Raw genomic sequence first — 14,877 nt, 5'->3', positions numbered from 1 at the left:
AAAAAACTGGAGAAGGAAACGGCAAACCAGGCTGGCATCTTTGCAAAGATGGACACTATGGGTCGGGAAGACCTGGCCAAATGTCCGGCACCATGCTACGTGCTATGGAGAGAAATACCAAAAAAAAGCCCAAAATGGGTGTCAATGCACAAAGGCAGGTTGTGAAGCTTGGAAAGAGCTTCTGGCTCCAGAACAAGGAAGCACTGGCTGGAGAACTTGATCAAAAGGGGTAGTCTCTCTCCTCAATCCTCAGATTTCATTTGTACTATCACCATATCCTATAGATTAGCTCTTGTCACAAATTTCCCCCATCAATTTTGACCTTCACATGTTCTTAACTGTGGGTGGGGATAAGGGAGAAAACCTAGAACTTAAAAAAATTTAAAAACAAATGTCCAAGTTTTTGTTGTTGTTGTTATTTTGAATGTAACTGGGGAAAATATTAAATAGATGAAAAAAAAATTTTGGACTTTTAATTCAGAAGTTAGATTCCTGTGAGAGATTTTCCATTGGATTGCACAGGCAATTGAAGGCCAGTATTTGGGGCATGGTTCCTGGCCATTTTTCCTCCCTTTCTTCTCCTATTTTTTTTTTTCTAATGTATTCTTTTTTTCCTTCTTTCTTCTCCCCACCAGATAGCAGGGGATGCTCACAGGCACTGCTTAGCTATGTCTTTTGACGCTCATGGCTATGGACATTATTCTACTATTTTTATTTTTGTTCAGTCTTTTCAGTCACATCTGATTCTTCATGGCCCCATCTAGGGTTTTCTTAGTAAAGATATTGCAGCAGTTTGCCATTTCCTTTTGCAGTTCATTTTACAGATGAGGAAACTAAGGCAGACAGGGTAAGATGACTTACTCAGGGTCACATAGCTAGTGTCTGAAGCCCAGACTTGAATTCAAGAAGAGGATTCTTCCTGTCTCCAGGCCTAACATTTGATCTACTGTGCCATCTAGCTACTGGCCTATACTATAAATTATATTAATTTACACATACATTTATAATCTGTCCCTCCCAATCCTGCTGTCCCCATCATTGAAAAATAACAAAGATAGCACTACTGTCTATCTACCCAGGTTACATGTACCTTCGGAATCTAATGCTTATTGTGCAACAAGAAAATGGTATTTACACACATGTATTGTATCTAGGTTATATTGTAACATATGTAAACTGTATGGGATTGCCTGTCATCGGGGGGAGGGAGTAGAGAGAGGGGGGGGATAATTTGGAAAAAGGAATACAAGGGAAAATATTATAAAAAAATATATAATAAAAAATTATTAAAAAAAAAAAAAGAAAGAAAAATAACAAAGAACTCTCATCATAAACATTTACAATCCAGTAAAACAAATACCCAGGCTATGAGTAATTTTTTCTGCATTTTTAAGCTGATCACCTCTCTGGCAAGAGGCGAGTAGCCTGTTTCATCTTCTGTCCTCTGGAGTCATGGTTATCATTGCATTGACCACAGTTCTAAAGACATTCTGGTTTTCTCAGGGGCCTTTAGATGGTGCAGTGGTCAGAGCACTGGCTCCTGGAGTCAAGTTCAAAACCAGCCTCAGACACTTAAAACTTACTAGCTGTGTGATTCTGGAAAAGTCATTTACTTCAACTGCCTCACAAAAATAATAAATAAATAAATAGTTTGTCTTCTCTATGACAAAATAGAAAGTTTTCTCCTATTTCTGTTCATTTCCCTCTGCATCATTCATTCCATAGAAGTCTAAGTTTCCTCTAAAACTGAGAATTTCATCATTTTAGATAGTACAATAATGTCACTACATACATATATTATAATTAATTTAACCACTACATTTATAAAGCAAGTTGTTTGTTAAGCACTGACTCCAAAGGAATTCTGAATTGTTGAGAAAAATTCTTCAAGATAATATTGGAACAAATGCTAACATTACTTGCTGATAGCATAATCATACACTTCTCTACTTACCTGGTCACTTTGGTATTCATGAGACATTGCTGCAAGGTGTCTGCCAGTCTCTGGTGCACTAGAGAATAGCGTATGAAAGCCCTGCCCTTCCCAAGAGACGTTCGCAGCTGCAGGAGCAAAAATAAAAAGAAAGGAACAGCCTTTAGATTCCAAACAATGTAGCCTTCTAGATGCCCTTCAAAAAGAGATTCAGGAAAAACTTTGCAAATATATCACTGGTTTTAGACAACCCTTGGCCAAAAGGCATTTAATAGTCACCTCCACCATCCATGATAATCTAACCAAAAAGAAATAGAAAAAAAGCATGAATTAATTCAACTTCTCTTGGGTCTCCTGGTTTCATATTCATTTACAAAAGTAGCAAAACATATCAAGATGGAGAAGTTCTTATCCAATACTTCCATGAAAAGGCTCTGTTTGGAGTCTATTCTTCCTCCTTTGGTTTAGTTAAGTCAAAGTTTTCAGGGCTTGGGGGTTCAGGTATGTACAGGATTCCAACAATTCAAATTATTTTAGGCTACAGGATGGGCATGTGTCAGGTAACAGGATAGCCTAGTGGAAAACACGTGCTTTTGTGCTGACCCCACATAGAATGTGCTGAGCCCACAGAGAGGATTAGAATGGAAAGTACCTCAATGGTTCTCTTGATTGAGTTGCTAGATCTAAAATCTGTAAATACTTTGGGCCACAAAAGTCAATTCTTGCCATATGTGCTTGATGAACTCTAGATAGAAAGTTGATAAGACTTAAACCACTTTGATGTGTAAACTCACTTATCAAAACACAATCTCAAAGCAGACCTGCCTGGCTGATTTTATAGAATGTTTCATGGGGGCAGGGGTGAGGAAGGGGTGATATAGTGCCAGTATTTCATCTTATGCCATTCCAAAGAGTAATCACCCTTCATTATGTTGCACAACTCCGACAGCTGGGAGCATGGGCCTTCTAGGCTAAAGGGAAGAGCCACTGATGACACTTGAGACAAACCTGTTCCCGTATTTCCCTAAACTGATTCACTCAAAGACCCAATGCAAAATGGTGGAAATCCATCAATCAATTGTCAATTGTAACTATTTGCTGGGCACCAAGAAAAGCATTACAAATAACAAAGACAAAAATGATATTGTTCCTGCCCTGGAGGAAAGAAAGCTTCCTGATAATAGCACATTCAACCAGATTTCTGGCTCAGATATGAAGAGGCCCAGCCCACCCCCAAAGTCAGATATATTTACAATTGTTATCTTGTTGATCCCTAGTTTCACTCACGTCTAAGGTTTTCTTGGCAAAGATACTGGAGTAATTGGCCATTTCCTTCTCCAGCTCATTTTATGGATAAGGAAACTGAGGCAGGCACAGTTAAGTGATTTGTCCAGGGTCACACAGCCAGTCAGATTCAAACTCAGAAAGATGGAGTCTTCCTGACCCCAGCCCTGCCCCTCTATCCACTGTCTTACCCAGCCACCCCCAAATTCCTACCAGATACATCATAAAATACTCAGCAAAAAATTATTTTGAAGTAAAAGGTATCATGAGTAAATATTGTTAAACTGTTAACAACAGTACAGAACATCAATCAGGGAAAGGGAAAGGATACTGGTTGAGCCTCAAGTAATGCTATTTAATGACTTGCACAATCACTCTGTTTCTTAAGTCACTTTCCCACATTTTAAAGGGACATAGTCAAGTTTCTCAATGAGTGACTTTATTTAAAAGTGTGAAATCATAGGAAACTACAGAGGCAGCAACATGTTTCCTCCCACTGACTAGATGCTCTGTCCCAAAGACTCAGAAAACTAATCTGACTAGCAGATAGCCAAAAAGCATTTATAGCTACCTAATGACAGGCTGATCAGCCACAGTTGAACACAAGCTACTCTGACCTCAATATCCTGATGTTTGTTCCTTTTCAAAGGCAAAGGCTGAACAACATGCCTGCTGGGTGCCAGGATTGTGCTAAGGGGCAAGTCAGTCCCTGTTTTCAAGGAGCTTATCATCTAACAGGGGAGACCACAGCCAACAATTACAAAAACAGAAGTTACATTAGTCAAGCAGCTGCATGAAATTTTCACTGGTTAAACAGAAACATGGAAGTGTGATGGGGTACCAGCAACCATCTTGGTTCTGTCTGAATGCTTTTCCCCCTTAGAGCCCAGCCAGGACAAGTTTCATTTTATGAATAAAAACCTAAGGTCCACCATTGAGGGGACCAGGTGAGAGCAAAGGGCTTAAGGGAGACAATCAGGTCTCCTTGAACAAGAAATCAGAATGACAATGCACTTGGGCATTTTAACATGAAGAATTCTAAGTCAGTCATGTTTTACTCTTTATTGACCCGATTTGGAGAATTTCTTGGCAGGGATACAGAAGTGGTTTGTATTTCCTTCTCCAACTTATTTGACAGATGAGGAAACTGGGATAAACAGGGTTAAGTGACTTGCCCAAGCTCACACAACTACTAAATGTTGGAGGCCAGACTTGAATTAGGGAAGGTGAGTTTTCCCAACCCCAGATCCCAGTCATTGCATCACTAACCTGCCTAAAATTATTGACATATTACATGAACTAACTTATAAAAGAATTATATATTTACTTTAAAAAATAAAGGTTTTTTTTAAAAAGCCAATACTGGTAAAAAAAAAAAAAAAATTAGTTTTCTCTTTTCTCTGTAACTTCTTGAGTAATTAAAGGTCTACAGGTTTACAGGCCCATGGGATTTCAAGCAGAAAGAGATCTTAGGATTTATCTCATCAGAACTGGACAAATTGGTTTTTTTCTCTAAGCCCCATTTTCTTTATCAGCAAAATAAACTCTAATGTCTCCCAAAGTGTCTTTAGGCTCTATAAAATGTTATCAAACTCTCCCTCCTATGAAACCCCTTCATTTGGCAGCTGGAAAAGTTATGCCAGAAAGATTTAAGTGACCTGTCCACAGTTACACAGCCAGTCAGTTATTTTTTAACTACCCACTATGAACCAGGTGCTACATTATATACTGGAAATACAAAACAAAGTCCCTGCCCTCAAGAAGCTTACATTCTAATGGGGAAGATAAGCAAACCAATGCTTATAAACAAGCTATGTGCAGAATAAATTAGGAAATGATTAAGGGAGAGCTTGGAGAAGAAATTTCTTAGAAGTTGGAACTTGAAGGAAGCCAGGGAATGCGGTAGAGGTTATTGTTATTGATTCTCAGATTGATTCAAAATCCATTAGGCCATATTACCTTACTCTCTTAGTTTATAAAGACTTTTTAGATACCATATTCAAGTAATATTTTAATTATATTAAATGTAGTAATGTAGTAATTTCTATAATATGTACTTATTAAAGGAATCACAAGATAATAAACAAGGAAGAAAACAATTCACTCCAAACAGCAGATTCCCCTCTAAGCCAGGTAAACATATTCCTCCAAAGGAGGTCAATAATGCTTTGGAAGCAACTAATACACCTGTTCAAGGCAGTCTGCCCAAGCCCAGTGAAGCCCACCCTGCCCTACTTATTATGGGCTTCATGTAACGGGAGAAATCACAAGATGGGCGGAGAATGTCACAATCATACATATACCTTATGCCTTCACTGCATTAGGTAGAGATCATTAAGGTTAATAAAAAGTATTCAAGAAGCATACTCAGCCAAGTTTAAATTATTCCAAACCATTCTTTCCAGCCTAAGTCATCAGAGTATACTTTCCCAACAGGTGTAAGAATCTGCATGAACAGCTCTGCCCATAACAAATGCCAAAAAAGGGAAGGTTTCTTAAATGAAAAATACATGTCCCTTTCACCAATCTATTCAGTGGTTCTTTTCAAAGCAAACATTATAAAATCCAGAGTGTTATTTGAGAACAAGCATGGGAATTGGGCTAGAGAAACTGGCATCTTTCTGTGAGCTGTGCATCTTTATAAGCAGTGGGGATTAGGAGGGTAGCTCTTTCCAAACTTCATCTGCCTCAGATCCGAAGCCAAAAATGTCTGAATTGCTCATGATGCAGCAGATGAGAAGGGAAGGACAACGTGGGGGAAAGGATAGTCAAATAGCCATCCAGATTCCTGAAGCAATCACGTAACTCTCTGCTTTGCAAAGCTTAACTAACTTATCGAGTGAGATCTTTTAACCAGCTCCCTTCGGTAACCCCTGCAGTGACCTCAAAGAGCCTCCAAGTAGCTTTTAAGAGTGAGAACAGGGGCAGCCCCTGGTGGTAACACTTAGGGGTCTCTGCAACTGGGAGAAATATCTTGCACTAAATTGCAGGTTATTTAAACATGCTATATTATAATATACTTGTCATCAATGCAAACAAACAATCTGGCAGATCTTTGCAATGACTTGATCAGGTTTTGTATGTGGTCAACCAAAGTACTTATGTGCTCCCTTTGAACAACACAGTACCCAACCAGAGGTTATTTTTTTTTAAACAAGGAAAAATGAGACTCTAGGTCCAGTGCCTCTCAATATGAGTCACAGTGGTGCACATCCATTGTTCCCAAAGGAACTATCTTTACTTCTGGACAAGACTGAGTACCATAGCACAACTCTGGCTCTGCTGGTCCTGTTTGCAGATGCCTCAGTTAATGCAAAGGGAAATATACTAAGGCAAGTGCCTGCCTTGCAACTTGCTGGTCAGCACTCTGGAAAGTCAATCAATCAGCAGTTATTTTTTACAAAATCTAACAGAGCACACTACAACACAATACGTAATATGATTAGTACATATTGGAAGGCAGTCGATGTGCTCTCTGCCCTAAAGTAATTCCCAATCTGACCTAGGGAGACCTAAAAACCGATATGCAAAGTGAAATGTATTGTTTATTTTAAATCCATGCTGCCCAGGAAAACATTTTATGAAAGGAATCTAAGCAATATCTAATATAAGAAATATTTCCTGGATCTTTCTTCTAAGTTTAAGACTTAAGACATATCTCTATATGTTAAATTTAGTCAAGATTTTCTTTTTCCTGAATTCAAAATAAGTATTAATAAATAAAATAAATCTAACTGCTTTTGCTTCAGGAGAGAAAAAATACAGTTCCTTTTTTTTTTTTTTTTTTTTAAATTCTTGTAGCATAAGTTGATTGAAAAGCCAAGACTGAATAGCTATAGATCTTCTTCCTAAAGGCTCTCTAGCTCTACCAATAACTGGATCGCATGCCATTGACTGATCAGTTCTACTTACCTCCGAAATGGACTTGACGAAGCGAATCCCATCATTGGCCCCTTTCACCTTAGCCAAACAGTCACAGAAGTAGTCCCAGTAGTCCTTCCTGTTCCCTAGAAGAGTGGCCTTCTCCTTTTGGTCAAACTTTGTTGGAAATAGAAGATAATATCCAAACTCAGATTTTCACCACAATGTTCAAAGGCTAACAACATGTAAAGATAACCCCTCCCCTCCAAGGAAATCTTCATGTATATTAACTTCATTTGCTCCATCAAAATTTTTATTAACTTGTGAATATTTTAATATGAAAGAAAGAAGTTTGGAGATTGTACTCAATGCATTTACTCAAGTATACACTGGCTCAGGTAGGTGAATAATTAAGACTTTGGTACTAAGTATTCAAAACATATTAGTTTGTTCTTAAACTGCTATTTCTAATACACATGTTCATGCACACACTCTCACAGACCATGAAAATATGTTCTAAACTTCAAGTCACTTCAAGTCTAAATCCTGAAATAGATTTTTTTTTAGCTGAAGCAATTGGGGTTAAGTGACTTGCTGAAATAGATTTGGTTAAAAGGAAATAACCAGGCATATTTTTACAATGAAAAAGCTTGATATCAACTGAAAAGGCACAGAAGAGTATTTTACTTAAACATGTTGGTTGGTAAGTTCTCCAATTTGCTCTATAAGCACACATTTTTCTGGGAACTTTATTGGAATGGAATTCCAAAAGATACATGATAATAATTATATTTTATGTTTATAGTTTATATGGCACTTTTTTGGACATGATCTCATTTGAGCCTTGTTTCTTGACAAAGTTTTCTGTATCAATTATGAAAAACCTTAATATATTTTCAAACTCCAGTGATTAAAAATCTCTAAAATGTCTGTGTTTAAACACTTGCTAAATCCACACAAGGTCTTCCAAGATACATACTAAAGGATGTCCTCCTCAAGTCTGATCGTGTCGTATAAATATAATGGGTTCAAGAATGTACATTGAAAATGGCCCCGATGAACTTTCATATAAATATTCAGGAATCCTTAGGTAGGGGCAGCTGTCAGGAAGGCAACTCCAACCATGCATTACTGACCTGTAGAAGATATTCAAGCTTGTAGGAAAACTTGTGCAGGTTAGTGCTGTCGTCTGTAATGGGCTCCCCAATATCCTTAAACTCTTTGCTCAGTTCTACCACAGCATCTTTAAGACAACAAACCAGAACAGATGATCTGAGGGAGGCTGATGGAAAGCTAAGGACAGTCACCAACAATTATTGTAAAACCAATTGAAAACATGCAGCATTAAAAGGAAATAGAAGCTTTGGGTCAGATGTTGCATGGTCATAGTGCTTCTTTGACCCCCTTAGTACAATATGGCGGAGTGGATAGAACCTTGGTCTTGAGAATCTAGATCATTTTAGTAATGGTGACTTTTTATGACCCCATTTAGATTTTGTTTTTATTTTTCCTCAAAGAGATACTGGAGAGGTTTGTTATTAACTTCTCCAGCTCATTTTATAGATGAGAAAACTGAGGCAAACAGGATGAAGTGCTTTGCCTAAGGTCACACAGCTAACAAGTATCTGAGGCTGGATTTGAACTCAGGAAGATGAGTCTCCTGATTCCAAGCCCAGGGCTCCTTATAACTTTTTCCACTCAAGACCCTTTTACATCCAAGAAACTTTTATGCAACCTCTGGTATACAGGTATATAAAATAGGTACCCAAATTAATTATACATTTATTGGTAATAAATAAAAAATATATATTTTTTTCCCTGAAGCTGGGGTTAAGTGACTTGCCCAGGGTCACACAGCTAGGCAGTGTTAAGTGTCTGAGACCAGATTTGAACTCGGGTCCTCCTCAACTCAAGGCTGGTGCTCTATCCACTGTGCCACCTAACTGTCCCAAAAAATATTTAAAAAAAAAAAAAAAAAAACAATTCTTAGGTAAACATATAATTTTATTATTTATGAAAGACAAAAGAAAATTTACATAGTCCTGAGATGGATATGCTAATTTATTTTTACATAAAGAATTAAATCTTGGCAGAATAGCCACTGCCAATTTTTTGGTGATTCTCCCCCATTGTTATCCTATCCCATGTGGGATCATGGCCCACAGTTTAAGAAGCTTTGCACTACATCACATCATTGCCTTCAGGAAATCAAGAGATCTGGGTTGAAATAGCACCTTGAGCACTTACAAGCTATGTTGAGAACAAGTCACTTATTTTTTAAAATACCCTTTCTTCTGGACAAAATGGCATCCTATGCACCATACAGTGTGATTGTGAACCAAACAGGTTGCAAACCTCAATGTGTAATAGAAATGTGTTATTATTAAAACTCAAGTTCTCTCTTCTGTCTCTTTAACAGTTGATACAGAAGCTACAGTTATTTTCATTGTCGCCTTTCTACAAATACTCACCATTAGTGCTAAAATGTGAGATAACCAAATGACCCAGAAAATGAGGTTTCTATTTTCTCTGACCTCTCTGACCTGTTTAGCCAAAACCAAGATGATAAAAACCAGAGATGAGAACCGGCATATCATGATATCACACCTTTTACTTGAGGGTAACATTACAACAACGTGGCACATTTATATCACACTTTAAAACTGCTTTCATTTATACTATCTACTGATTGTCTACTACAGATAGAGCACTGAGTCAAAAATTGATCTTTGCTTTTAGGAAATATTATTTCTTTTTTCCTGCTTTACAGGAGTTAGGTTTGAAAGTTTTAATTTTTTTTTAATTTTTACAGCTATTTTTAAAAAATCAAACAGAGGCAATAATTTATGTGTCCCACATACAACACAAAATGGATGAATAAATTCTAGAAAAGTTGTTTTCAGATTTTTCACTGCACATTGGCTTCTGACTTTTGGAACTAAATTGTGGCTTTAGATGCTTAGATGTGGGCTTCCTCATTTGTCAATACCACTTAAGAGCTTTTGACCAGTAGGGAATGATCACCTCTGACTTCAATGGCACAAAAGAAACAAGCGATATAAGAACCCATTGCAAAGAAAGTGGAAAAGAACAAAAGATGACTGAGCTTCTGGTCATTTTACTGCCAGCCCAGGAGACATATATGTCTATATACCTAGCAGGCCAGAAAACTTCCAAATTCTTCTTGGAAATTAACCATGTGGAATAAACTAGAATAAACTTGTCCCTGCTCTCCGGGACAAATGCAGAAATGTAAATCTGTTTTTTATTTTCAGTTCTCTGCAAAGCCGCATTGCAATGGCCTAGAACTGGATCCATCTTCATGGCCTATAAAGACCATCCATCAGAAAAAGACTAAGAAAACAACTAAAAAAAAAAAAAGGAGAGACACCCTGATGGGTGGAAATATGGCTGAAAGGAAACACAAGGAGAAAGATGGCATTTTCAGAAGAGGAATGACTTAGGTCCTCTTGCATTCATATAGTCAGCATTAATTTAGCATTTACTCTGTGCTGGGCACTCTCCTAAGTCCTGGGGATCACAAAGGGCAAAAAGCCAATCCTCAAAAAAGCAGACATTCAGAGAAGGGGAGGAAACATGCAAAGGACAAGGAATACAAGAAGCAGAAAGTCACTTGAAAGGGAAAGGCACTGGGTTGGGAGGGATGGAAAAAGTCTCCTGGAAAAGATGGAATTAGAGTTAGTACTGGAGGACATTGGGGAAACTGAGGCAGGGATGAGGAAGAAGACACAGGTGGAAGGTAGTACAAGGGCACAGATGAAGAAGATGAAGGAAGAACGAGCAGTCCTACATGGGTGGATAAAATCTAGATAAAATCTAGACAGCTGGGACAGGCATAGGAAAGAACCCTGAATGCCAAATAGAGGACTTTATGTTTGGGCCTGGAGGCACTGGGGTCATAGGCTATGACTGAGTCACAGCCATAATTTGGGAAAATCACTTTGGCAGCTGAATGTAGGATGGATTATAATGGAAAGGGACCAGCCATGGACCCAACTAGAAGCTACTGCAGGAGTTGAGATGAGAGAAAAATTTGGAGCACCAGGTTTTGCAAAGGTGGATGCGGAAAGCTCTCTTTGCCTGTATTTTGAAAAAGAAAGCTATTATTATTATTTTAAAAATAAATTTAAAAAAGGAAGATAGCAAGGTGGGAAATGGGGAAGATGGCACCTTCACCAATAAGTGTGTGTGTGTGTGTGTGTGTGTGTGTGTGTGTGTGTGTGTGTGTGTGTGTGTACATAGAGAGATTGAGAGCAAGCACCAGCCAACAGGAGGAGGGAACCAGGCCTCAGTCAGTGCCAGAAAGGAAGTGACAAAGGAAGATCTCTAAGTTGAAAGGAAGTTTGTTAATTATGGAACACACACTTCAGAGGGCCTTAATTCTGACACAGAAGTTTCCTCACATCAACACTATGGCACAGGTAATTCAAGTATATTCCCATTTTACAGATGAGGGGACTAAGACTTAAGAACTAAAGCTTGGTACAAAGGGTGACTTAACTAATAAATGTCAGGAGAGAAATTTGATGCCAAATATTCCAACTCTAAATCCAGCATGAGTTCCACCAGACTTCACGGCCTCCCAAAACATTAGGCATCCCGCCTCCCTTGCTTAGAGAATGGCAGGAAGTTTCCTTCGAAAATCAGCCCGTCCAATTGTATAATATACAATGTGTAAATATCTACAAGTCTATATACACACACACACACACACACATAAAATCTGTATATACGTATACAAAATATAAGAAGCAAAAATGTAACTCAGTTTATTTGGACAGTTCCAAAAGACTGAAATAAGAGCCGGCGGTCAAAGCAAGCTTTTCACTTTTGTTTACAATTTGATTTTGAAATCGGAGCAGCGGTCGGTAAGCGGAGAGCTTCTTAAAGGACGTCTGAAACCCGAGCTGAAAATGTTTGGACACGAGAGGGCCTGCAGGGTCCGCTTCCCACGGCGCAAAGATCCCGAGGGCAATTTGGGGAAAGCGCGGCCCTCTCGCAGGCGCAATTTGGGGAAAGCGCGGCCCGTCTGCAAGCGCAATCCCATTCAAACCCCGAAGATGCTTTTACCTTGCAAATCTCGGATGATCCTCTGCAGCTGGCTCTCGGCACTCGAAGCCATGGCGAAGCACGGTCCGCTCGCGCCCCGGGCAGCAGGAGGGTCAGGGGTTCACGTGGGCCGGGAGCGCTCTATCTCGGGGCATCTGAACGTGGGGGAGAAGGCAGCAGGTTAGCACACTCGCCGAAACACTGCACGAGGATTAGTGATTTGGGGCCCGGGGCTCCTCCGCACTTCTACACCGGCCGCTTTGCGTGGCCCACGCGGAACTGCTCAGCCCAGAACCACCCACATCCCGGATTGGCTTTTTGCCACGGGCCACTCCGAGGTGACGGGCCGGTCTAAAGCCCACTAACAAGATGAACACAAAAGCACGTGGTTTTCTTTCCCGGTTTCCTCTTATTCTTCCTCTTTCCGGGTGGAAAAAAAAAAAAAGTTTTCTCATCCCGTTTTTGTGCGTGGTCTTTACCATGGAAGGAGCCCAAAGCCAAGCCGTTTTTTGAGGAGGGCTGGATATTCTGGTAACAGGAGGGCTCCCTCCTACCTCATCCTCCCCCCATTTTCCTTCCCAGTTCTACTAACCGGCAAACTTCCTCCGGCCAGGCAGCCGACACGCACACGGGGCCCCGGGGGTAAAGGGTCTGGACTGCTCCCACCCCGCAGTCCGGGAGGCCACATTCCCCGTTCCGGTCTCCAGCACCGAGCCGCTGGAGCCACGGCCCGACTGTCCGGGCCCCGGGGCAAGCCGGCCGCCCAGCCCCTTGGCAGGGCCAGTAGGAAAGGCACCTCTCTATTTTAAGCTGCGTTACAGGATCTCTGCTGGTGACTGCAGAGCTAAGGCCGCACTAATCACTACCGGCCAGCAGCTCCCCCACTTGTAGACTTACAAGTCAGACAGGTAATGCAGTCTCTCCCTCCCTCCTTCTCCCCCGCTCTCCTGAGTCTCTGTCTCTCTCTCTCTCTCTCTGACTCTCTTCGTCTCTATCTCTCTGCCTATCTCTGCCTCCTCTCCTTCCCTCTCCCTCCCTGTCGGTCTCTTCCTCTCTCCATCCCTCCCTCCCCCCCCCTCCCTAGGATTTTGTTCATACACCTTTGGCCATTATTAGTTTCAGAACTTCTTTAATGAAATTATTAATCTGTTGGGTGTCATGGGCCCTTTTGGTAGTCCAGTGAAGTCCATGGGCCCTTTCTTGGAGTAATGTTTTTAAATGTATAAAATAAAGTGCAGAGGACTACAAAGATTGAATTACATTAGATTGAAATTAGATTGAAATACAAGTAGCAAAATTTAAATAATAATAAGGTCACAGACACTAAGTTAAGACCTATCTTTAAAGTATCCACCACAAAGCAACATTTGCTGATATGAAAAAATTCTGAGACATGATCTCTTCCCCAGCCTAGACGGTCAAAGATACCAGGACACCTCAAAGGAGACATCATGGGGCTTTACCAAAACACGGAAGCTGACAGCCACCAATAAGACTAGAAATTCCTAGAAAATATGAACATATTGACTACCTTAAAATATCTAGAAATGAAAAAAACTGCAGTAAACATTAAGTAGAAACTTAAAGTACTCAAAAGGTGCAGCACTTCTGCCTTGTCTGGATCCAATCTCTTTAATTGAGGAACAACTTGGGGTTCTAGAGTCAGCAGCCTTCAAAATACATCAAAAATACAAAAAAATACATCAAAGAAACTAGAAGCACAAGAAGCTATTGAGGTAATGAAATAATTCTTTAGCACAAAGATTTTCACTACAAGAACATTTCCTTAAGAGCTGAAATTCATGGGATGAAGATGAGATATCTGGTCTTCTTGTCTCCTCCCTCCTCCCCAGCCCCTAGGACTCCATCACTGGCTCTTGGATCAGAATATACCCCTCATTGCTTTCATAACCCATTCTTGAACTTAAATAAATGCCGATTTATGACCCTCAAAACAAAAAATAGTCTGGGAATCCACCCACACATCAAAGCTCTTCTTCCTTAAAAATAGTTACATAAGTATTCCTAATGGGAGGCAATGAATCACTGAGGTGACACACCCTGAGACTTATTATTGACTCCTATTCCAATTCTGGTTTGCTTCATGTGAATTCTAGCACCAAACTTTCTATTTCCTCAGCCTAAGGTAAAAGAGTGTTTACATACACAATACACATACATGTATTTGTATTTTTATATATATATATATATATATATATACACACACACACACACACATTTGTGTATTTATATATTTATATGTGTATTTACATATATATGTGTATGTACATATACACATATATTTAAGAGTAAAAGTGTTTATACATATATATGTATACACACATATGCACATACATGTATTTGAATAGGTTGAAAAAGGGGAGGTGTATAACTAAGGGAACTAGATAGATGTAAGACAATGGAAGGAAAAGGGGGCCCCTCCAGCAAGTAAATAACACTGCCCAGCACTAACCTAAAATAAACTATAAATTAGAGAATTAATTTTTGAGTAATCAAAACCTGACCATGGTTAGATTATTCTTCAACACATCTATCTAGGACCTATAACTTCACCTATGTGAATGCACTGGACTGACATCCCTCTTCATGTTTAATGAGCTATAGTGACCAAAAAACAATGTTTGCCTGGTGATCAAGCCCCTGGGAAATTCTCTTCCACCTTGGTTAGAACAACCCTCAAATGACAAAGTCTTTCATCAGACCAGGAT

General features: G+C 39.6%; 1 protein-coding gene across 2 annotated transcripts in view; it reads right to left on the bottom strand.

The window, feature by feature from the left end:
* FYCO1 (FYVE and coiled-coil domain autophagy adaptor 1) overlaps window positions 1-14,877 on the bottom strand; it is an 82,981-nt gene that overhangs the window by 47,864 nt on the left and 20,240 nt on the right. Inside the window, exons 1-5 of one of the 2 annotated variants that reach the window (XM_074271302.1) lie at window positions 12,741-12,882; window positions 12,170-12,303; window positions 8,215-8,321; window positions 7,130-7,255; window positions 1,955-2,061 (exon numbers count right to left, since the gene is read on the bottom strand). In XM_074271302.1, coding sequence (XP_074127403.1) covers window positions 1,955-2,061; window positions 7,130-7,255; window positions 8,215-8,321; window positions 12,170-12,221 — 392 coding nt within the window. In that variant the 5' untranslated portion in view covers window positions 12,222-12,303; window positions 12,741-12,882. Of the gene's footprint in view, window positions 1-1,954; window positions 2,062-7,129; window positions 7,256-8,214; window positions 8,322-12,169; window positions 12,304-12,740; window positions 12,883-14,877 lie in introns of those variants that run through there. The other variant, XM_074271301.1, reaches the window with a different exon arrangement.

Source organism: Sminthopsis crassicaudata, chromosome 5 (assembly GCF_048593235.1).
Source record: "Sminthopsis crassicaudata isolate SCR6 chromosome 5, ASM4859323v1, whole genome shotgun sequence".
Lineage (NCBI taxonomy): Eukaryota > Metazoa > Chordata > Mammalia > Dasyuromorphia > Dasyuridae > Sminthopsis > Sminthopsis crassicaudata.
This window is presented reverse-complemented; position numbering and strand designations above follow the sequence as displayed.